Source organism: Choristoneura fumiferana, chromosome 17 (assembly GCF_025370935.1).
Source record: "Choristoneura fumiferana chromosome 17, NRCan_CFum_1, whole genome shotgun sequence".
NCBI lineage: Eukaryota > Metazoa > Arthropoda > Insecta > Lepidoptera > Tortricidae > Choristoneura > Choristoneura fumiferana.
Window position 1 is genome coordinate 777,673 of NC_133488.1, and position 25,734 is coordinate 803,406.

At 38.6% G+C, this 25,734-nt stretch overlaps 1 protein-coding gene across 1 annotated transcript in view; it reads left to right on the forward strand.

Annotated features, from left to right (window-relative positions):
* The window catches only part of LOC141437123 (uncharacterized), a 156,338-nt gene that overhangs the window by 61,089 nt on the left and 69,515 nt on the right, over positions 1–25,734 (forward strand). The window contains exon 13 of the mRNA XM_074100343.1: positions 14,788–14,898. Within this exon, the coding sequence (XP_073956444.1) occupies positions 14,788–14,898 (111 nt within the window). The remainder of the gene's footprint in view (positions 1–14,787; positions 14,899–25,734) is intronic.

Genomic DNA, 25,734 nt, shown 5'->3' on the forward strand with positions numbered 1-25,734 from the left:
TTTCAGGATTTATTTCAGGGCCATCGTGTAGAACCCGAATTTAGGTCAGGTTAGTTTTATAAAAATCTTAAAATATTTACAGTTTCAGAAATATTAAACAGAATATGAAAATTTTCGAAATGAATCAGGTTGCCAAACGTTTTTCGCCGAAACATTCGGTTTATAGAATCTTTATTTCAAATTAAAAACAATTTGGTCACTTACATGAGAAACTTAAATATCTAAAGTAGTATTTTAAGTTTACAATATAATAGAGAAAACAAGTAAGTTACGTATATACAGTTAAAGTTTTCCGTGATAGTATGTGACGTATGCAAGAATACGATTGTATTGTTCGAAGGTTAACTGGAAGAGATCCTTTTAAACATTAGTATTGCTTACCTTGTCATTTTCTCACTGTGTACCTGTTTCCTGTATCGCTTACTATTTGTAATGTACAATAAAGGGTCATGGTATTGTATTGTAAACCCACTAAGCTACCACGGCTTTTTCAAACTACGAGCCCACCACGGCTTTTTCAAACCACTAGGCCACCACGGCTTTTTCAATACTTTGTTAATACTTCTGTAGAAATTTCGATTTGTCGATCGCCCAGAATACTGCTTTACTTTGTGCCACCTTGTGATTTAATTTATTACCGACTTATCCCACCCCCCTCCCTGTTTAACGACGCGCGCAGTGCGTCTCTCGAAAAATCGAATTATGCGTAAACCTAATGAGGTGACGCGTTTGCACCTGGGTTTTGTGACGTCACGGCTCCTGAATATAGATGAGCGTGTAATGAAAAGGAAGGGCACTATATATGTAGTTTACAAAGGTTGTAAAGTTGTAAGGCTGCGGACTGAGCGCTAGCGGGCGGCGGGGCGGGCAGCGGCGCGATAGGCGTTTTCTCTGCTCATTTCGTGTGCCTGCTGTGAGAGTTTTCATTTTAGTTTTTAATCAAAGTTTTTTAAGGCAATCGTATACAACCATTTTAACGATGTGGAAGAGTAACACACACACACACACACACACACACACACACACACACACACATCTACATGAACCTTGGCATTTTTAACGAAGTACGATTTAAAGCGCAGCGTAGGACGTCCACCAACGAGATGGACCCAACCGAAGCAACTGGAAGTCTATGGGAGAGTCCCATATCCAACAGTGGACGTCCTACGACTGAGATGATGATGATGTTGATGAAGGTTTAAAGAGCTATGAGCTCCAAAAGTAATCCTAATCGAAAACAGTAATGTAGAGATCCAGAGATCATTAAGAACTTTTTTGAGTGCTGTTCCGTTGTCAGGTTTTTTTTCACACCTCTCCTTCAGAAAAGTAACTTTTCCTCCCTGACGAGAGGGAGCAAAGTGCAACTTTACTGTTCAAGGCTTTTCTAAATGTTTTATTGCAAATGCCTTTTTTTTAAATTGATAATTGTAAAGCCACGCCATTTTCTATGCTGGTTGTTCTTTTATAATAATTAGAATTATTTTTCAAGTTTCTTAATGCTCGGTGTGAAAAGTTGTATGAGCCACTCGGGAGCAAAATTATTTTCATCTTGGGCGTTAACACTTGAATCCCTCATTACCCTCAGGATACATTCGCTACATTCTGGATTCAATGTATGCCCTCGCCGTAATTACACCATTTTGCTCCCTTGTGACACAAATAACTATTGAAGTATTATACCTACGATTATGAAGCTCAATTTAGATAGGAAAACTATCGTAGTAAAGGAAATACAAACCTCTTGATCCTAAACGATCTACAGTCGAGCAATAAAGGTGTTATTCCCGTGAAAGTTCTCAGTTAGTTAACGCTTTTGAAGGGAAGTTAAAGCAACGTATTGCTGTAACATAGCCATGACATGAATTTCATGAATAAACTGTACTATAACCTAACCAACAAAAAATTTGAAAACCCCCAACTTTGTCACTTTAAAGTTCAGTGCCTCAAAAGCGGCTAAACCAATTTTGATAAAACATGTCTATAAACCATCGCTAAAAAACCTAGTTTCAATTAAAAAAACCGCATTTAAATCGGTCCACCCGTTTAAGAGCTACGGTGCCACAGACAGACAGACAGACAGACACACAGACACACATAGCGGTCAAACTTACAACACCCCTCGGGGTTAAAAATTCAGACTTTGTTAACTTTCTAACAAAATTATAAATGCCAGCAATGTACATCAAAATAAATTGACAAGTAATAATCAAAGTATCTGTCGCCAATTTACTTGCCGTACGTTGAAGGCAATTATAATTTTGTTAGACAGTTAACAAAGTCTCAATTTCGGTTTATTAATTAAATTAATGGCATGGTTAAGTTACAGAAATACGTTACTTTAACCTCCCTTAAAAAGACCTGGCTGCTGGTAACACACTGTATAGTCAAAGTCAAAGTCAAAATATCTTTATTCAATTTAGGCTATAACAAGCACTTATGAATGTCAAAAAAAAATCTACCACCGGTTTGGAAAAACCTCTGTTGAGAAGAATCCGGCAAGAAACTCAACGAGGTATATTTTTTTAGTAAACTAGCTTTTGCCCGCGGCTTCGCCCGCGTGGAATTCGGTTATCGCGCGCTGTTCCCTCGGGTACTGTGTATTTTTTCGGGATAGAAAGTAGCCTATGTCACTCTCTGGCCCATAAACCATCTCAATGCCAAAAATCACTCCGTTTCGACGTAAAAGACGGACAAACATACAAACACACACTTTCGCATTTATAATATTAGTATATATATAGTATATGGATATGGATTGTCTTTAAATTCTATTTGTATATTGACAAACACCTTCGCGCGCGAGTGCGTGTGTCCCTGAATATTTCTACGTCTGAATAACCTGATCTTAACCTGCACGAGGTTACATAATTGATCGTCCGGCGGCCGTTCCGGCAGTAAACCGGATTGATATTTCCGGCCGTTTTATTACACCTAGAACGGGATGAATAAACATGCAGCGGTTTGTTATTTGCAGGAGTGACATAAACCGGGTTGTATAGGTTTTCGGAATGAAATGCCTTCGGGACTTAGCCACGAAGTATATCGTAGTCAACGTCATAAATAAGTGATCAGTTTTCTACCTTGTCGCTTTCAGTCCGTACACAATTTCGTATGGCTTTTCAAACATGACGTTAAAATGACAAGATACAAAAGTGATTACTTATTTATGACGTTGATTGTACTAGCTGTGCCTGCTGTGAAAATACTTTCGCGAAAAACATTCACAACCTTAAGAGTTTGGCCTGAAAAAAGGTTAAGTGACATTTTTAAAGCATATAATTTGCTCGAATAACGCCATCTATTGATTGCAAATAGAGTTAACGCAGGAGATGTCATTTCCTTGAAAGCCGAGATGGGACTCCTCTCCAACACCGTTGAGTGCAGGCTCGGTAAAAATTACATCGGGGGCGAAGCCACAGGCAACAGGTAAACATATTTTTTTTACAAGTTTACTCTTCGCAAGTCCCGCAACGGCCCACGTTACTGTTAGTAACTAACGGAGCTAGGTTACGTGCCATCGTGCATATGACCTAACCTAGACTATAGAGCAACGAACTTTACATTACGCTGTTTACTCTAGCTTTAACGTTAAGCGTCGTCAAAGCTGTTAACACCACTTGACTCCAAATCATTGCTTCAGAGTATTCAAAGTCAAGTTCAAATTCAAAGTCCAAGTACTTTATTCAATTTAGGCTATAACGAGCACTTATGAATGTCAAAAAACCGGCATGTTCCCGATTTGCCGGATTCTTGCTTCGTCGGATTCTTGCTTGTTTTGTTGTTGCAGACTTACCACCGGTTTGGAAAAACCTCTGTAGAGAAGAATCGGGCAAAAAACTCAACGAGGCATTTTTCTCTCAGCCCGGTCTGTTTAATCAACTGGCTTGAACAAATTTACATTCTTGGACCTAACAAAGCGCCGGTAGAACTTGCATTTCTCCCGATGCCTCGACGCTGTATTGAGATGGTAGTTTTTCCAATTAAGAGTTTATAACTTTGAAAGCGACGAAAGAGCTCTAGTACAAAGCAGCAGTAAAGCTTGAAGAAATTCAAGCATTGCTGCGTACGCAAATTGCAATTAGGGCGAATATCGGAAAACATAATTTATCAGCGTTGAATATTTATTTTATTTTTATAGATAAAGAGGATAAAGAAGTGGAAAGACGTATCGACAATGCCTGGAAGAGCTTCTGGTCCATGAAGAAGCTATTGAAGGGCAACCTTCTACTGTCACTTAAGCGGAAACTGGTCGACTCTTGTATACTGCCCATCTTAACCTACGGTGCCCAAACATATCTGCCGCGACTGGGCTGGCCATATCTGCCGCATGCACTCGGAGAATGTTTTTTTTTTGTATAATTTATAAATATTGTTTTTTTCTTTTCCCGCAATAATTACGCGTTCAGTTACGTGGGTGCACACTCACCGGGGTTCAGCTGAAAACCAGCGCTGCAGTTTTGGTTACAGGGCTACGGCACATGCTGAATTGCTGAGCCGAGTCCTTTTGGCATCACACTACAGCACAAAGTCTCTAATTTTTCTCTCTTCTTCTATTTATGTTTTTACTGTGTTTTTGTTATGATGTAGCGTGTTTTTTATATCAATAAATGTTGTGTTTAAGTTTGAAAAGCAAATTTTATTCTTAAACTATTATTTATTTGTTTTGTACGGAGCTCTCAAAAGTTACCCAAAAATGTCATTGGTCGCGCGATGGGTTACTGTGACACACACGACACTATTTAAATGCTGATGAAGATGTGAAAAGCTTGTGATATATTTCAAAATGTGATTTCGCACTTGAATTTTGAAAAAAACCGGCCAAGAGCGTGTCGGACACGCCCGAAATAGGGTTCCGTAGCCATTACGAAAAAAATAAGTAATATTTTTCTAAGGATTTCGTATTTTTAACCCCCGACGAAAAAGAGGGGTGTTATAAGTTTGACCGCTATGTGTGTCTGTGTGTCTGTGTGTCTGTGTGTCTGTGTGTCTGTGTGTCTGTCTGTGGCACCGTAGCTCTTAAACGGGTGGACCGATTTGAATGCGGTTTTTTTATTTGAAAGCTGGTTTTCTAGCGATGGATCTTAGACATGATTTATCAAAATCGGTTCAGCCGTTTCAAGATCATCAGATCTTTTGTTCGCTGCGGTAGGAATCTTAGACGCATAATGGATATTTACTTTACTTTCAAACATATTTGGGACCTATAATTTGAAGCACCCATGTATGCTATATAGCTACGCAAGATTATGGAATCTCGGCCTGATGCTGCAGCCAGGATATCCAGAACACTAGTAGGTACACTCTTAATAAAACTATAGCAGATATATCGTGTTTGGGTTCGTTTTGATCAGTATTTGATTCTACAAACAATTCAATGATGGCAACAGGATGAGCTGATGCTGCAGCCAGGATATCCAGCACAATAGTACACTCTATAAAAAATAATAGCACATATGTCGTGTTTGGATTCGTTTTGATCAGTAATTGATTCTACATACAATGCAGTGGTGGCAACACGACGAGCTGATGCTGCAGCCAGGATATTCAGCACACCAGTATACTCTTGGAAAAATAATAGCAGATATGTCGTGTTTAATTCCTTTTGATCAGTATTTGATTCTACATACAATGCAATGGTGGCAACACGATGAGCTGATGCTGCAGCCAGGATATCTAGCACACTAGTACACTCTATAAAAAATAATAGCACATATGTCGTGTTTGGAATCGTTTTGATCAGTAATTGATTCTACATACAATTCAGTGGTGGCAACACGACGAGCTGATGCTACAGCCAGGATATCCAGCACACCAGTATACTCTTGAAAAAATAATAGCAGATATGTCGTGTTTGGATTCGTTTTGATCAGTAATTGATTCTACATGCAATGCAGTGGTGGCAACACGACGAGCTGATGCTACAGCCAGGATATCCAGCACACCAGTATACTCTTGAAAAAATAATAGCAGATATGTCGTGTTTGGATTCGTTTTGATCAGTAATTGATTCTACATACAATGCAGTGGTGGCAACACGACGAGCTGATGCTGCAGCCAGGATATTCAGCACACCAGTATACTCTTGAAAAAATAATAGCAGATATGTCGTGTTTAGATTCGTTTTGATCAGTAATTGATTCTACATACAATGCAGTGGTGGCAACACGACGAGCTGATGCTACAGCCAGGATATCCAGCACACCAGTATACTCTTGAAAAAATAATAGCAGATATGTCGTGTTTGGATTCGTTTTGATCAGTAATTGATTCTACATACAATGCAGTGGTGGCAACACGACGAGCTGATGCTGCAGCCAGGATATTCAGCACACCAGTATACTCTTGAAAAAATAATAGCAGATATGTCGTGTTTGGATTTGTTTTGATCAGTAATTGATTCTACATACAATGCAGTGGTGGCAATACGACGAGCTGATGTTACAGCCAGGATATCCAGCACACCAGTATACTCTTGAAAAAATAATAGCAGATATGTCGTGTTTGATTACTTTTGATCAGTATTTGATTCTACATACAATGCAATGGTGGCAACAAGATGAGCTGATGCTGCAGCCAGGATAACCAACACAGTAGTACAGTTTAAAAAGATATACTTATATCAAAGTTTAAAAAACATGAAATAAAAACTTAAATTTAAAATTTAAAAAACCCCCGACTTAAAAAACGCCAGCAAAAATAAAAATAAAAACGCCCGAAAAAAACGCTGCTTGAAAGGACAATTAAAAAGTAAAAAATAATTATGCGCTACCTAGCTGTTGCCCGCGACTTCACCTGCGAAGAATTCGTTTATCTCTATCCCGCGGGGACTATGCTGATTGCCGGCAAAATTAGCCTAAGTTAATTTAGTATAAAGTATCTAGTAATATTTTTTTATCTAAGCGTTGTCGGTGTCGGGGGACCGCTAAGGTAAAAAATACACATATTTAGTTTCATGTTAACCTTAGCGGTCCCCGACACCGACAACGCTTAGATAAAAAAATATTACTAGATACTTTATACTAAATTAACTTAGGCTAATTTTGCCGGCAATCAGCATAGTCCCCGCGGGATAGAGATAAACGAATTCTTCGCAGGTGAAGTCGCGGGCAACAGCTAGGTAGCGCATAATTATTTTTTACTTTTTAATTGTCCTTTCAAGCAGCGTTTTTTTCGGGCGTTTTTATTTTTATTTTTGCTGGCGTTTTTTACGGAATATTCCAAGTTTAGGTATATTTTATACCTCAGGCTGCTATTTACTCTTAAACTACTAATAATTATCAAGAAAACAACCGTTATAGTTTTCCTTGTAAGATTGATATACTTACTACCATCCTGATTTTTTTCAAATTTTTTCCACTCACTGGTTTAAATTTTAGAGGAGGGGATGCTCGATTTTAATGAAAATTTACACTTTAAAGTTGAATATTTTGCAAACAAAGCACTGAATCGAAAAATCGTTTTTGCAATCCCGTAATGGTTTTAAAAGACTTATCCAACAATACCTCACACTACAAGGTTGGATGAGAAAAAAAAATCACCCCCACTTTACGTCTATGGGAGGTACTGTAAAAAAAAATTGATTTAAATTTTTTTATTGTACCATTTTGTCGGCATAGTTTACATATATTATATTCGTGCAAAATTACAGCTTTCTAGCATTCATAGTCCCTGAGCAAAGCCGCGGACGGACAGGCAGACATGGCGATACTATAAGGGTTCCATTTTTGTCATTTTGGCTACGGAACCCTAAAAATTCAAAGGTACAGTCGCCATGTGATATCTTGGAGCGGCCAAGGTGGTCTAAAATATCGGCACATGCACTCTATTACTAAGGTATTAAAGTTAATGTATTGATATTTTTGATCACCTTTGCCGCTCCGAAATAGCTGATGGCGTCTTACTGCTTCAGAGGCCACAGGTTTGTTCATTTTGTTAACCAACAAGTGTCGCTGAGGCCTCCTTGTAGATCCCATAAATCAGGGGTTTACTAATGTTTTGGCGAAAATTATTTAGCAAATTATTAACTCCCAAACTATTTATCCCATATTTTTATTTAGGCGAAATTTCATTTCCCAACTCAACATTTCGCACTGATATCATTTCCCAACTAATGATTCGATAAATTATTATTATGCAAATTTTTACCTGGGATTTTTTAAGATGTCATTTGTGTTTTCATCAAATGCGTTGATTGGCATTCCTTAATTTAGCAAGCAAACAATCAAGCAAGCCAATGACTTTTTTTCGTTCTGTTACAAAAAAAACCTAACATCGAAGGCTAAGGCGGAAGCTACGCTACGCTTCGCTCCCGCCTTAGCCTTCTGAACCTAACCTATCCAAGTCGCTTCTGCCTAGCCTCGTCTTGCTCGCTCGCTTCGCTCGCTCACCGCCACATAATTTAATATTTATTAATTTTATTATAATTATATCATGACTGATATACCTACCTACCTTATGTATAAAATTGGCCAAATGTTATTTGACTATTTGTTATTTGCCTTAGCCAATCATTTGCTACATAATTGTTTGCCACATAAAAGTGTGATGAAGTAAAATTTTGCAATATAAAAATGTTGAGAAATAAGAAAAATGCGAAGCAAAGTTATGCCAAGGATTGGTTTGCCAAATGAAACTTCGGCGAAAGGTTGGTTGCTAAGTGAAATTTGGCGAAACATATTTCGCCAAAAAGGCAGTACACCAAATCAGGACCATAAATAAGACCTACTCAAGCCTCTGAAAGTGCTACATCCTAAACTTCTATGCCATCTTATGCCAATGACATAAGGTTCAATATCGAGGAGTGAAGTGTTACGGTTTCGCTTGTTTCTGATAAGGTCCGCAAAATGTGTATAGTAATTTGGATAGGCGTTATTTATTGGGCTGGGACGCTAAGATCGCCTTACGAAGGCATTGTGATTGTTATGATGTATAAAATGACTAGCTTATGCCCGCGGCTTCGCTCGCGTGGCATTCGGTTATCGCGCGCTGTTCCGTCGGGCACTCTGCATTTTTCCGGGATAAAAAGTAGCCTGTGTCACTCTCTGGACCATAAACTATCTCTGTGCCAAAAATAACTTCGATCCGTCGCTCCGTTACGGCGTGAAAGACGGATAAACATACACACAAACACACACTTTCGCAGTATGGATTAAATTAAAAAGGGAGTTCATTGATAAATTTTACGCAATAGATATTCATTATTTATTATTTATTTCATTACTTGTAAAAAAAACCGCCAGGCTAAACATCTATAAGTAGGTTCGTTACAAAATAAGCTGAAAATTTAATATCCAGTTCAATTTAATTACAATTTGTTGTTTTGTATTAATTTCAAATTTATTTCCCAAGGCACTCATTAGAAACAATTAATTTTCCTCGCGCCGTAATTTAATATTTTACGACGCAATTGGCTATTTTAGGTAGCAAAAGAGAATGTTTATATAACCAAAAAAATATAACATGGCTCCTGTGAAAATGGTAGCTTCTCGTGTTAGGCCTATGGACGAACATGTCCTTCTCGCATCGGTCTAGTCAGCCACAAAAGACGTTGTGCTCGGGTAACACGAAAAAATCCGTCTGTAAGAGACGCATAGGCCTAAGAGATAAAAAGTTATACAGACCTAATTAAATAAAAGATAAGTCCCCTTCATATTTTACGCGGATGCTATTGTATACTATGTCCGATGTCTCCGACGGTTTTAACGAATCTGATCATACGGTATGTTGAAAGCCGTCTAATCTATCTATGTCTAAGATGGATCTAAGAAATAGACTTAGGCCCGCTTAACATGCACACGGTCATGTGGCACGGTCGTCGTGCCGTGTTTAAGTAGAAATGTATGAGCTACATAGACAGCTTTCACATGGCACGGCGACCGTGCCGTGACCGTACCACGTGAAAGCTGTCTATGTAGCACACATACTTAAGCACCGTGACTATGTGCATGTGAAGCGGGCCGTACATAGGTACATAAAATTATACGCCTCCTTTGGGCAGTCGGGTAAAAAGGACACACGGCAAAAAATAACCCAAGTTCCAAAACATTTTTGGACATGTTCAACTTAATCTACATCAGTTACCTCCTCGTGCTCTTAATCGTGTTCTATTTAGTTTAATGAAGCACTCAGAATGGGCAATAAACATGTTTGCACAGCCGGCGACGCCCGCGCCTGCGGTTAATCGCCAGCGAGCGACGCACGTAGCTGTATAATGTGCAACATTGGTCTACCAATATCACACCGTAACAAAACAGTAAACCAAGTATACTTGAAATACATGACCGAAACAACCATAGACCTTATATCGAGATAAACGAAAAGAGCGCTTCAAACTGTATGAGTACATAGCGTGTCGAATTTTTCGTACCTACGATGACGTCACGAGCGAGATTTAGTGATGGGAAATCAAGACCGCACTGTACCGATTCAAAGGCGCGCGGAACCGATTCAAAGGCGTACTGCAGCGACTCGAGCGGCGGCATTTTCAAAGCGCATCGCGCATTTAGGTCGGACAAAACTTTGACCGTGGATCAAACTTTTTACACGCAAGGTAGGTAAACTCTTAAGGTCTATCTCGATATAAGGTCTGTGGAAACAACTTAGAAAAATTCAAGAACCCCTGACGTTGTAATTTCAAGGATCAATATTTCAAAAATGATAGAACCCGTTTTAATGGAACTTAGCTAAGAACAATTTGATTAAACTAGCTTTCAATTAAAAACAAACCGCATCAAAATCAGTCTTCTCTGAGAGCTACAATGCTACAGATAGACAGACACTGGCGTCAAACTTTAAGCACCCTTCTTTTTGCGTTGGGGGTTAAAAAGAAAGATCCTTTTTACCTGACTGCCAAAGGAAGATTTTTCCAGCGTATGTAAGTGTGTATAGGTATGTCTAATTCTTTGGCAACCCCTATTGCCTAAATGGCCTGAACTATCATTATTTATGTCGTAAGTGTCAGGGTCGAAATGGCTATACTGCTGTTTGGGCGAAATATTTTTCGACAAATAACACTTCCCAAAAAACTTACCGCAGTAATAAATTTTTGAGCATATTAATATTTCACAATAATTGCGAACAAAATTATTTTTTAGCTTTTTACTAAAACCAAATGAAAACGTTGCCTTAATGAACGTTTGTCTTAATAAAAATGACCAAGTAAAAATATCCTTTATAATTTTACTTAATTAATAAATTTGATTTCGAAACGTTTTCGTTTGGCTAAGCTAAAAAAATGATTGTTTCAATTGTCACTTATAAGATAAGCAGAAGAGCAAAGGTCCCACCCTGGCACGCGGGTCAGTTTATTTGACTAAATAATAACACTACCATAAAACCAGTGACCTCTGTTACGTACTGTTTCCAATCTGTGTGATGCGCTGCGTATCGACGATTTATGTTATTTGGATACAAGTTAATTTCTGCAGCTTCGAGCGTTTGATAAGCGTGTCACGGCTTGCACATTAGGCGCTGCGGGGTTTACGATTCCTCATTTGTCGCACGGCGTTATTCTTTTCCAATAGGTTAATTGAATTTGGGCAATAAAGAGGTTAAGTTTATAGAATTTGCGGCAGTTTGTTGTAAGAAGGTACATCAAGCTTGACAACTTTGCCTTCTTTAAAGCAACTTTGCTATAGTCTACTTTTAGTGTCATATTGTGTCACGTGGTGTGTGGCCTGGTCGCAGTAGTTTACATTCCAAAAATATTCTACAATAGCTGTTGCCCGCGGCGTAGCTCCCGTTCCAATCTTTTTTTTCTAATTTTGTTTAGCACAAACCTTGTCCTGACAATAATAGAGGAATACAACAAAAAAATAATTGTCAAGTGCAAAAATATGTATCGATTCGAACCCCTCAAAAATATGTTACCACGGTCTTATTACGCTGGAATAAGAGTCTATGGTACCTACATACTTTTGAAGGGTTAGATAAGTCCATATTTTTGCACTTGACTGTACATACATTTCGGCGATTTATTTTTATTTATATAGATTTTTTTATATTTAAAGTTCCTGCATTATTTATAAAGATTCATAAAGTAGTACCAAACAGCTTTTACTCATAAATAAGAAATAAATTGTAACTGAAAAGAGTACCTAATAACTTATGCCATAATTTAATCCTTTTTATGAAAGAGAAAATAAATATTCGCTCATAAGTTCTGAATATTTACATTTTGAGTGAATCACGTAACTTATAAAGCTTTTAGCTTCTGAATACGTAAGTACTAAGATAATTTTTAAGAATAATTCATAGATTAACTGATTTACTTAAAATATTTTTAGGAATATGTTACATACCCAATTCAATTGTGGCCCAAAAGTTTGTTCGAATCTTTTTGAAAAATAAGGTACGAGAGGGTATCACAAGCAATTATGTTTCATTTCAATACGTATGTGTTTATGTTTACGGTACGGTGGTGGTACTAATGGAACCAAATAGGTAAATCTTTCTTTTTTCCTTTCTTTCTCTCAATATGAATCTCGGAGCAGAAAATCGTCTATCAATCAAAGTGACTCAGACGTTGATGATGTAATAAACTAATTAAATGTAAACAGTGGCCAATTAAAAGGTTGACCAGTTTTCAAATACATTAATTTACACGGTGCAATTAGTTATCTTTTTGAACTGTATATGAAGGATTATGTCATACTCGGTCGATAAATAAATAAAAAATAAAAATACTAAGCAAGCAAAAGCAGACCTTAAGGTGGTTAAACTTTTTATTCCGCGACTGTACATTAAGAAAGGTTGTGAAAAAATAATCGATCTGAACTTTTTACTTGGTAACTACTTTTTAACTGAATTATTACTATTTATTACCAGTTATCAGGTTAATGCCGCTAAATCTAAATGAATAAATTTTATTTTTTTATTTTAAAACGAGCAAAGCCGCGGGTGAAAGCTAGTGCTGTAACATTTGCCATCCCATCTGTGCCTGCTACTTACTGGGCGAATGACCTTCTGCCAACTGGCATGAAATCAAATACGATCTGTTGGGTTGGGAGCGCACATCGGGTCCTAGCAATGAATAAAATAACAGACAGTATCTTTCTACATTTTCTAACACAACTGTGGCTCAGCTTTTAAGGTTTCTGAAGGCCCTCGCGGAATAATTTTTTATTCACACCTCTCCTTCAGAAAAGTAATTTTTCCTCCCTGACGAGAGGGAGCAAAGTGCAACTTTTCTGTTCAAGGCCTTTCTAAGTGTTTTATTGCAAATGCCATTTTTTGAAGTTGATTATTGTAAAGCCACGCCATTTTCTATGCTGGTTATTCTTTAATGTTTATATTTTTTATCAAGTTTCTTAATGTTCGGTGTGAAAAGTTGTATGAGCCACTCGGGAGCAAAATTATTTTCATCTTGGGCGTTAACACTTGAATCCTTCATTACGCTCAGGATTCTATTGTAGAATCCTTCGCTACATTCTGGATTCAATGTACACCCTCGCCGTAAATACACCATTTTGCTCCCTTGTGACACAAATAACTATTTTTTTTTTTTTTATTTATTCTCAAAAAAGGTACATAATTTATTTACATAACTAATTTCGCCAAACTATGACGTTTATTGGCGAATATTCTTCTCCTAGACCAGTCATATATTCACAGGATTATAGAATATTTAATTTATTGTTACCGAGGTGGGTCAAATTTGATTATACAAACACTGAACTATAATAATTTCTTTGCTCACCCGCGACCTTCGAGATAGCTAAGTTTATGCAAGATAAGCTTGTTCATGCAGGTATGCGTGTGCATGTCTAACATCTGGTAGCATGTTGTACGCGTTGTGGCTCTGAAGATGAGCTCTGGTTGAGTTCGAAACGCGTCAGTGTAGTGTGGTGGCGGTAATAAATGGGTTTGTGTGATTTGTGTGTTTTTACAGTGTAGAGGTGGAGGAACTGCATGAACACGCTTTGCATAAACTTAGCTATTATAAAGTCGCGGGTGAGCAAAGAAATTATTTTAGTTCATTGATATGGACCTCCGCAAAGTAACGCCTGATTCATAAAATGATTCATCAAACACTTTTTAATTAGTGCTTCTATGTAGGAGTCATGTGGGGTAAACGTACGCAGTGGGTAAGTGTACGCAATAACATACATTTTGGATGGAAATATATTATGATTGGTTTTTTGGAGTCTTTTTGTATTTTTTATTTCAACTCCAAATTTGTTACTTTTACGGGTATCCCGTGAAACCATATCGAAAATACAAACTGAGACATGGATGCACAGAAAAACCAGAAAAAGAGACCAGCGCTGGGAATCGAACCCAGGTCCTCAGCAATCCGTGCTGCGTGCTATAACCCCTACACCACCGCTGGACAGGAATCTAGACACGAATTTTTCCTATGCATACATATCTCAGGTTGCTTATTTCTACTACGCTACTTATGCAGCAGCACTAGCGACATCTATGTTCCGCTCTCATCGAGAGACGTCACACTCTTTCGGAACCAACCGCTCACCCAGACAAGAGATGTCGCTACTAAGCAATCAAATTATGATTGTAGAAATAAGCAACCTGAGATATGTATGCATAGGAAAAATTCGTGTCTAGATTCCTGTCCAGCGGTGGTGTAGGGGTTATAGCACGCAGCACGGATTGCTGAGGACCTGGGTTCGATTCCCAGAGCTGGTCTCTTTTTCTGGTTTTTCTGTGCATCCATGTCTCAGTTTGTATTTTCGATATGGAAATATATGTTATTGCGTACATTTAACCACTGCGTACGTTAACCCCACATGACTCTACATAAAGAACTGTTATTTTTCTTGTTTGTAGAGAACACATGCCATTGCCATTTTGAGATGGTGTACATCCCCCCTCCCGTGGTGCAGCGGCCGCCGCCCGATTTGGAAGAGGTCGATTACGAGTACCAGCCTGTTGAAATTAGTAAGTTACTTCTTTACATCATGCTGTATATTCAATTTAATTCAAATGAAACAATATATTTCATGTAACAAAGACACATAATATATTAGTAAATACATTTAAGAAGGGTTAGTAACTTATACAGATACATAATTATAAAACCTCGTCCGGCCCAATGTGCAATAGAATGTACACAATAAGTTCAAGGGAATTAGGAATCTATGACAATGTAACAAAGTAGAAATTCTTTTGTTTTTCTATTGTTTTACACCATGGCAGTTTGACGGCAGTTTGACTTTATTCTCGAAACAATTAGATTCTAATTACTTTGTCATTTTTTTTACAAAATATTTATATAGTGGGCTTTAGGAGGTTAAAACTAAAGAAATGTAAGTTTTAGCTACCACTGTATTGAGCTGGCAGGGGAATATAATCCCTCGCAGTGTAGCATTATAGGACAGTCGGGTTTGTCCGATATCATTTTTAGGATGGTGTTGGGACTGTCCCGCACCCGGCGCATCAAAGACGCAGCGCGCCCGCGCATGGTCGCCTGGAAACAATCGACGCGCGCCTCCGCAAACATCCCTGACGCGCTACAGAAGCGAGGCAGTCCCACCATCACCCAGAACGCGTTGTTGTATTGGTCTCGGAGGGCCCAATATGCCCGCTTCGAATACCGAACCCAGAGGCATTACAGGGAAGTGCAGAAAGCTCTAAGGAGAGTAATCCTTACCCCCCTTGAGCAACCCGATAACCCTATCTTTGACTAGTTATATTATCACTGCATAATTATCCATAGAAGTTCCATAAATCTTTTTTTGTACAGTGTCAGCAAAATGCTCACAGTGGCACCGGCGCCCTCGCATGGTCTAAAATTTTATGTCATTGTGTCAATTCCATTGCGGGCCCAGGCAGGCTTTTGCATTGCAGGCTTTGCCAGCTTTATTCAGGCCATTTTAGGCACATAACAAACATGCGTTGGGTTAATGATTCGTCTTTGTCGGACTTGACATGGATTATATAATCATCATCATCACGATTCTCCAACGCTTGCAGTCACGGAGCCACCGCCGTTCACCCGCGTGTGTCCGTGCGATAAGATAATGAAGCCGATACTACCGGACCACGTGCAGCCGTTCTGTCTGCAGTTCAGGGAGGTGCCTTTGAGGACAGGTGAGATTGCAGCAGCTGCTTCAACTTTGTCCCATGCACGACGACCGTTTCCACCAGAGATGTGCGAGAATGTGTTGCGAGGGATGTGTTTTTCATTAACCAGTAGAAACTCTTCTATGACACATCCTCGCATAGCACATCTCTGGTGGAAACAGCTGAGCGGAGCGAGGCGAGGTAAATGATGCGTTTCTATTGGTTAATGAAAAACATGTTATACTCGCACATCTCTGGTGGTAACGCTGCTTTAGGCTATGCATTACGAGGAATTTCATGGACCAACAATAACGCTTTATTTATTTACTAGCCGTTACCGGCGACTCCGTCTGCGTACCTTCTATTATCCAAAACTATTCCTTGTACTTCTCCGGGACTCAAACTACCTGTAAGGTGACCCGGGGCTATTGTAGCTGGGTGGATATTGTATCTGAGCCGTCTGATGGCGTTCTTACGACGCCATGTTCTTTTCGGTCATTTTACGTTGTGTTCGCCAGAAGACGGTCTTCACACAACACACATGAACATGGCACACATGGCGTCGTAAGAACGCCATCAGACGGCTCAGATACAATATCATATATATCCCTCCCAGCTACAATAGCCCCGGGTCAACTTATATCGAATTTCATCTAATTCGGTTCAGCGGAAGGTGAGGTAATAACCAACAAAAGAACAAACAGACTTACGAACATTTGCATTTATAATATTAGTGAGATGAGCTGAGGGACGCCAAGTACAGAGTTCTCCAGCTTATTATCCAGGGAAGATTGCCGGAAAGAGAAGCGTGGGCAGAAGACACTCGTGGCTGAAGAATTTAAGAGACCGGTTCAACTGCAGTAACACGTCCTTGTTTAGAGACCTCCAAAATCAGAATCGCCATGATGTTGTCCAACCTCCGATAGGAGAGGAATGGGAAGAAGAAGAAATGAGAGAAGTCTTTGTTCAACGTTGAACTTTTTCCAGCTGGTCATGACGTGATAGCTTATGTGTTTGTAGTGACGACCCGGACGCTGCTCCTGCGCAACGTGGGCGCGCTGGAGGCGCGCTGGCGGGTGGTGGTGCGCCGCTGGCCGCGCGTGAGGGACCGCGCCGCCGCCACCGAAGCGTTGGCTGCTGGTAAGTCTTGTTTTAATGATTCTATGGAACGTACTAACGGAGATAATTAAAACACGTTCCACATAAGTTAACGTGCGAGTGCTAGTCACTGTCCCAATAGTTGGCATCTTTAATCTTGTGTCATTATCAATAGAGATGACAGCAGCGTGACGAGCACTCGGACGTTTACCTTATATCAATTATATTGCCACAGAAAAATAAAACAGAAGAGTCAAAGAAGAAAGAAGTAAAAAGTCACATAAAAACATTACTATACATATACTTAAGCAAAGGAAACACAATGCTATAAAAGCTTAGCAAAAGCTACAAACAGGTAAGCAAAAAGATAAGGAATATTACGGCGCTAAAGCAAACCGACAGTTAAGCAAGTCGCGTACGAAAGTAAACCGTTAGGTTAGGATAGGTTTAGGTGACATCGAAGAAAAGATGGTGGGAGCAATCCGGGCGGACCTTGCACAAGTACAACTAAATTATTATGTATTCGAGCCTCCGTCGTTGTTAATAACCTCGTAAAGCCCCTCGCCAATAATTTCACTTGAATATTTAACAGGCTAATATTCGCGAGCACAACATTAAGTTAATAATGTTAATAACCGTTTTCGTATTCAAGAATAAATCGAAACTTTCACAATGGAATCGTCGCTCTTCGAAACGAAAACTAAATCCTCCGGGGAGAATATTGAGATTTTCAATTTAAACCCGGGCAATATTAATATGGTAATTTATTTATGATACCTAGGCTAGCGGCTCTTTCGATGAAATCAGTGAATGTTGTATTTCAACATGGAAACACGATGTTTTGTATTGTTTTCATTTTGGAAAAATGGACTGGTGGAACTGTGGACTGTTTATTGGAATCTAATGCTGCTCCAAAATATTTGTGTAGCCCCCCCTGCTAAGATATACCTGATGATGACTATCGTCTATTATTACATGGCAGAATTTGACTGTCGTTTAATTGGAATGTCGCGAATTTGTATGTATCGCACTCTCGCACTTCTGTAAATAATGCTTTGTAAAAGGGATGGAATGTGACGACTGTTTTACAAAATGGGTCAAAACTTTAGTCAACTTTACGTAGCTCTCTCTCTTTTTACATGGCTCACCCTGTTGAGGGTGTTTGCACATTAGATGAAATGTCCAGCGGCAGAAACATAAGGCTCTTTAGGCCCTTCTATAGGACAACTTTTGAAAGCCCGGTCAGTTTATTAACAAACGCACTTATTTTTACATTGTATAATGTCGCTATAATGAAACACCCGCTGTAACAGTGTTAGTAAATTTTTATGGTGTTTTAGGACAGTTTCCTTAAACTTCGGCGAAATAAAATTTGCATTTCACCATATACCGATGTCAGTGAAGTATAATGAGCTAGCAAATAATTTGCTTATTTTGCGTTCTTAGCATATTTGAACTATGACACTTTTATCAACAGTACAGACATTCGACGCATAGTGTGCATAAATATCTGATACGTTTCTATTTCTAGGGCTGATTTGACGTGTCAGATATTTTTGCACGCTGCTCCGCTGTGGCAGATATCTGTATATTATATTTTGACGACGAGGGCCCGATTGCATAACAAAGTACAAGCTAATATTATTAGCGATTTTGTATTGAAATTCACTAATACTATTAGCTTGTACTTATTATGCAATTGGGCCCAGATGGCCTAGTGGTTAGAGAACCTGACTACGAAGCTTGAGGTCCCGGGTTCGATTCCCGTGTCGGGGCAGATATTTGTATGAAAATACGAATGTTGTTCTCGGGTCTTGGGTGTTTAATATGTATTTAAGTATGTATCTATCTATATAATTATATTTATCCGTTGCTTAGTACCCATAACACAAGCTTTGCTAAGCTTACTTTGGACTAGGTAAATTGGTGTGAATTGTCCCTGATATTATATTATATTGTATCCTACCTGGTTTGGCTGTAATATGACCAAATAATTAAAACAGATCATACTCGTCAAACTGAACAATATTAGTTTAGCGACTTTTAAACATTATTTGGTTTTTTAATTTTTTTACACTTACGTTTATTCGAAGAAGCAATGTATAGCAAAATGCTTGATGTTTGTAGCGTGACAGGCGACGTCAGTTGTGTTCTAGGATGTAGTACATTGATAGCAGTATTTAATTTGTATGAAAAAAGGGAAATCCAAAGACTCTATTATTTTTAAAAGTCGTTTATGGTCTGTCCCATAATTCGAGATACTAAAATGACGTTTCATGTGTTACCTGTTTTTTGCGTCTCATAAATAGTGATGTGCCGCAACCGGTTATCACCGACAGATTTTGTAGGTACCTATGTATGTATGTCGTAAAATATTGAGATATGAGAACGGATCCGTGATGTGCTAAAATGTAGGGCACTTAGGACATTCTAGAAAAGGTAAAATAGGTCTACCAAAAATGCGACTGTTTTCGAGATATTTCAACTTTTTATAGATGTTGATGTTTAAGTTTCAATTACGCTACACTCACGCTACACGCTACGCGATACGCTTATCTCATTTAATACGCGTGTGAAAGGGACGGTGCCATACGAACTTCGTTTTTCTAATTTTGTAGTAGCCCCTCTGTATTATTTTGTACGTTGGCACTAAGTGACGAACACTGTATTTTTACCTTTGCTTAGATTTTATCACTTTATCGTAAAAGTGCATTTATATTTTCAAAATGAAAAGTAGAATATTGAATGCAATAATATTATTTTTACCATCGTAAAATATACATTTTATCGGTTATTTACGCAACCGAATCATGGAGCAGCACTGTTCCTTTTATGCTGGCCACATTATTTTTACTTTTGACATTTCAGACTGTCATTTTAGTATCTTCATTTCAGAAATAGACCATAACTAATGTCGTTCAGTTTGACGAGGACGATCTAAGTTTTAATATTTTGCTCGTATTACAGGCCACACCCGGTACTGTTTGTAACTTTTTATCCTCCATAATGATTGTTAACATGTTTTTTTTTCAACGATATTCTTTTGTTTTGTTTTTATTATTTATTTTATTTTATTAAGAATGTGTATAGAGCCATGTTTCTTGTTATGATGAGGAGTAAAGTTTCTCTCTATCTATATTAAGGCAGGTAGCTGTACTCAGGTCAGAAAGCACAGTATCTTTTTTTACTGTCTTTGCGGTTAAAATGCATGTGAAATAACAGTTTCTTTGTACAAAAAATCACTACGCTAAGCCGCAGACGGCTGAACAGACAGACAAACGGACATGGCGAAACTATTAGCATGTGTTATAGGAGTACTGAGCCATAAAAAACTTACAACTTAAACTAATATTATTTTGTCATACGAACAAAAGTTTTCAAGTCATCTTATTGGATAAAACTATTATTGGAACACCAACTACGCTACAAAACTTAGCAAGTACATACATATAAATGGCAGTTTCGGGCTTCGCAAATCTTCCAACAATTTAAACCGCTCCAACTACCTCTATAAGAGACGTTAGTACTACAAACGGCGATATTAAATGACGTATACTTCACCTAAACATCGCAATGTCACAGATTTGCCAACAGATATTAGTATCTAAGACAGTTTGTAATAAGGTATAATTCAGGTTTTTGATAGAATGAAGTTATGACTGTTTGGACAGGGGTGCTTATTGTTATATGGGAAATTGGTAGCGAACAATGACAGTATTTCACTTAGTTCTGTTTAGTGTTAACTTGGTTATACTGGTTGAATGGAATGGGAACATTTGACCCTACCATGTGTTTAAATGCAAATCGATTTCTACATATTAAAGAGGATGTAATAATCGCAAAGCCGTGGTGGCCTAGTTGGTTTGCCCTCTCAAGCAGACGATCGTGGGTTCTTCGAATAAGTAACTTAAAATTGTAATAAAAATTCAAAAACTGTCGCTGAACTCAGTTAGACCAGTATGATCTATGTTTAAATTATTTGCTCATATTACGGGCCACACCCGGTATAAAGGTATAATTAATCATCATCATCCCAGCCTATAAACGTCCCACTGCAGGGCACAGGCCTCCCCTCAGAATGAGAGGGCTTGGGCAGTAGTTCTCACGCGGGCCCAGTGCGGATTGGGAACTTCACACACACCATTGAATTGCTTCGCAGGTTTGTGCAGGTTTCCTCATGATGTTTTCCTTCACCGTAAAGCTCGTGGTAAATTTCAAATGTAATTCCGCACATGAATTTTGAAATACTCAGAGGTGCGAGCCGGGTTTGAACCCACGATCCTCTGCTTGAGAGGCCATAGGTCAAACCACTCGGCCACCACGGCTTAATAATGGCACGGCACGGTATAATTAATATACAACAATAACTGTACAAGTGAGTAAAATCAGAGGCCTTAATTAACAAACATGGAAGCAGAATAGTTATCATCACTTGTTTTTGCCACACGAGCAAGCACTGCAACACGAGATGGTGCATGCAATCGCGAACGCCTGGACGTTAAAGACAATACGCTCCCAAGTTTCAGTAACATTTTTGTTTTTAAAATGACTTTCTGCCTTCTGCCAAGTTTCTTGCGTTGGCGCATTCTTCTTGGCAATGGTCTTTCAAGCGCTGGTGGTAAAATGGCTTGTAAAATAATTCTTTGCGGCCTTCTTACAAATTAACGTTTTGATTTTTATTTCACTGCAGCAAAAATCGATCGTTGTCGGGAAACGACGTCTCGGTAACTTGCGGGATTACAATCCTTACGGAAGCTATAAAAACTTTTATACGTAAATTTTTGGTTCACTGAACGTTGTCTTACATTTGTCAACAAAAAACTAACTTGTCATAGAAACTAACGTGGTTCCACTTCTGTTGCCAAACTGGACTACAACGTGTTATTTTGGATTTCTGTTAACATTACAAGATCAAATGAAGTTTATTCCTCTACGACACTAGTAGTAAGGTGACCCGGGCTATTGTAGCTGGGGGGATATTGTATCTGAGCCGTCTGATGGCGTCCTTACGACGCCATGTTCGCCATGTTCATGTGTGTGTGTGTGTGTGTGTATGTGTGTGTGTTGTGTGAAGACAGTCTTCTGGCGAACACAAAGTAAAATGGCCTAGAATAACATGGCGTCGTAAGGACGCCATCAGACGGCTCAAATACGATATCCCCCCCAGCTGCAATAGCCCCGGGTCACCTTACACAAAAAATATATGTCAAATAATAATTTGACCAAATGAATAAATTGCGAAATGTTGTGCTAAAGACTCGAATAGGAATAAAATTTTTTGGAAAGTAAAATTTGGAGAACTTTTTTTGCCTCAACGGCAGTAAACCGCTTGTGAAAGATCCTTTAATAGAAGTCCCTACCTTTGTACAGTCAATAATTCGTGTTCCGAAGATACCTGCCCCGAAGTTATAATATTATCTAAATCGTTTACCGATTCCGTGAGAGATGGAACAATAACAGTGATAATCTTCAGTTTATTGTGATTGCGTGCTTCCGACTCTTCGTCGAACATTAAGTTTAACTGCTCGTTTTAGTGAGTATTTAGATAAAGATGAAAGATCTGTGTTTAATGCCCGTTAAGTGTTTAATCAAAGTAGCAACTTTTTAAACAATAATAATGAAAGTAACCCATTTTTTGAGAATTAAACTTCAGCTCCAGATGGAGCAGGAAAAATGTTGGTCATTCATTATAGGCGCCTCGCGCATTGAAATCATTTTTATTCTGCTGTTTCTTAGTATGTAGATACTGACAGTTTATCGTTATCTGGGGGCACGGTAGTGCCCCGCCAAGTCGAGCGCGAAGCAAACATTGCCGTACCATCCTTTACTGGAACCATTTCGCCGCATTTTCAGGCCCCTATTTGAGAACCTCTGGATAAGACCAGAACGCAGAAATTTTCGTCATCCAGTAAACTATAATCACATACTTAAAATCCAAAATTTCAAGACATTTAGTAGTTCATTTAGTTCCGAAGTTAAGCGAAAGCAAAGTTTCGCATTTATGACACTCACTCACTCACTCACTCATGATCATCAAAATAGAACTAACACTTCCCATAAACTCAGAGAGCTGAAATTTGGTACATAGTTAGGGTTTAATAGCCACATAAAGGGAAAACTATAAAAACTAGGATAATCGAAGATTTGGAATACATGGTGACCCTGATTAGAAAACACAAGAGTTCAACCAAACTATTAGAGATCGACATACCGCCTTTACAAAAAATATTCAACTTGGTGGGCCGCTTCATTTGATAATAAGTAATAAGCCCACGTTTCTACAAAAAGAAGTGAAATCCCACCAAAAACATTCTGTAAAAAACTAGCCAAGTCTCGATGGAGCTGCTTGTTTATCTCTAAAAAGTAATGAAATCTAGACAAAGTCGTGCCAAGTCTAAGGTTCCTTACTGCGATTTCTTTATTATTATAGTTAATGTTGTGTGACTTGGCCGTTGACTTGTACCCACTAACGTATAAAGAATGTTTATATTGTCCGCGTATTGAGTCTCAAGTGGATAAGACTTAAGACTCAACATTCTTTATACGTGAGTGGGTACAAGTCAACGGCCAAGTCACACAACATTAAGTATAATAATAAAGAAATCGCAGTAAGGAACCTTAGACTTGGCACGACTTTGTCTAGATTTCATTACTTTTTAGAGATAAACAAGCAGCTCCATCGAGACTTGGCTAGTTTTTTACATAATGTTTCTGGTGGAATTACATTTACCAGTACCTATTTATTGGTTCAATAACTTAAGTTTATTTATTATCTATGTCTCGTCTCCTCAAGGAAGATGTTAAACACGCTTTTGAATTGGTTTTCAAAATGTTATTAACTTTATTATACCTACCCACTTATTTGGTCTTCGAGAAAATTCCTAAAATAGAGACGAAACGAATACAGCAACAGCAACATCTCCTTTTTTCTTTAAAATTAAATAACATCCCCTTTCTCCATAAAACCGAAGCTTTCAGCCACTTAAGACCTAAGGGCCGTAAGTCCGTAATGACAACTGGCTCTATACCACGAAGTGCATAATGCCGTCCCGCTCACGCTAGTATCGAGAGAGAAAGGGACGGTACGATACGAACTTCGTTTTTAGAATTTCGTAGTAGCCCCCCTGCTCTATCGAACCATGTTGCGGAACCCTCGAAGTGTTATTGGTACAAACTTATTGGAAAGTGAAATAAAAATCAGAAGTCCCGAGATTGAAGGCAAATTTGGAGGAGTTCGCGACGTATTTTTACCTTTATTTTTGAAAATGCTGGGTTCTTGCGGCATCTGAACGTAAAGTGGTGAAGTGACGAGCATTTATTGGAGTCAGGACCAAACCACTGGATTGAGTTTCACAATCCCAAAATTCTGTACACAGAACGTCATTTCTACTCAAGAATGGTACGTGAAGCAATTGAAATAAAAAAGCATAAAAATTTCAACCGGATTTCCATCGTATACATATAAAAAGCTTTTATCTTCGTGGAATCCTGTTATTAATAAGTGTCGGCGTCGGGATGAATGTTCGGAGGGACGATCGGACGTTGTTAGTGTTGTGTGTCGGTGTGATGGGGTGACAAATAAATGACCAAGTGCGGGTAGTTCGTGATACGAGTGCCGGTACTATTAGTTATCAAGTGCGGGTAGTTCGAAGGACTCGCGCTGCTAGGCAGACTTGACACCCCACACTTTAGTCTACTCGTGACCACGGCCACTGCAATGTTGCCGAAACGTCGAGGTAATATTACTCGTGTGTGTTAGCGTGATAAGTCCTGTTTGTGGTATTTTGACTATAAGCTTTAGCTCGTTTGAAACCATTAGCAAATAGGTATAAAAAATATATTACAATTATTTGAAACCATCAAATATTAATATTGGAAGAAAACAAGTTAAGAAAGCTTTTTGTAATTGGAGAGTTTTCCGATAGTTTAATATTTCCTCCCCTTCCCTTTATTTCTTCGCAACACTCGGCCGCGATCGCGATAGGACGTTAAACAGGACAAGTTTGTAAAGGATTGGACAAGTTTTGAGATACGGAAAGTTTTTAATGACTCGTACAGTTGACCCGGTAAATGCTTTATTATTTGTGTGGCAGTTATTTTAATTGATTGATTCAAGTGTTACTTTGGGGTGTGCTATGATAGATTAATAAAATATAACAATATCCCATACAACTGTACATGTTACATAAAATTCAACTAGCTTTTTGCCTGCGGCTTCGTCCGCGTGGAATCTCGGTTATCGCGCGCTGTTCCCTCGGAAACTGTATTTTCCAGGATAAAAAGTAGCCTATGTCATTTCTGATCCATAAACTATCTCTATGCCAAAAATCACGTCGATCCGTCGCTCCGTTTTGACGTGAAAGACGGACAAACATACAAACACACAAAACTTTCGCATTTTATAATATTAGTTTGGATTTATTATCTACAAGAAAACTTTCAACGATCCCTCACGCAGAAACACATAAAGTAGAATCGATTCATTTTAATATACCTAATTAAGAGAGTACCTATGTGTCTATTTAAGAGCTTATTCTATTGTAAAGAAGTGGTGCCAGGAATGTGAATCTAGAAGAGTAGCAAAGTTTTTTTTTTCTATATTCGAAGGCAAAC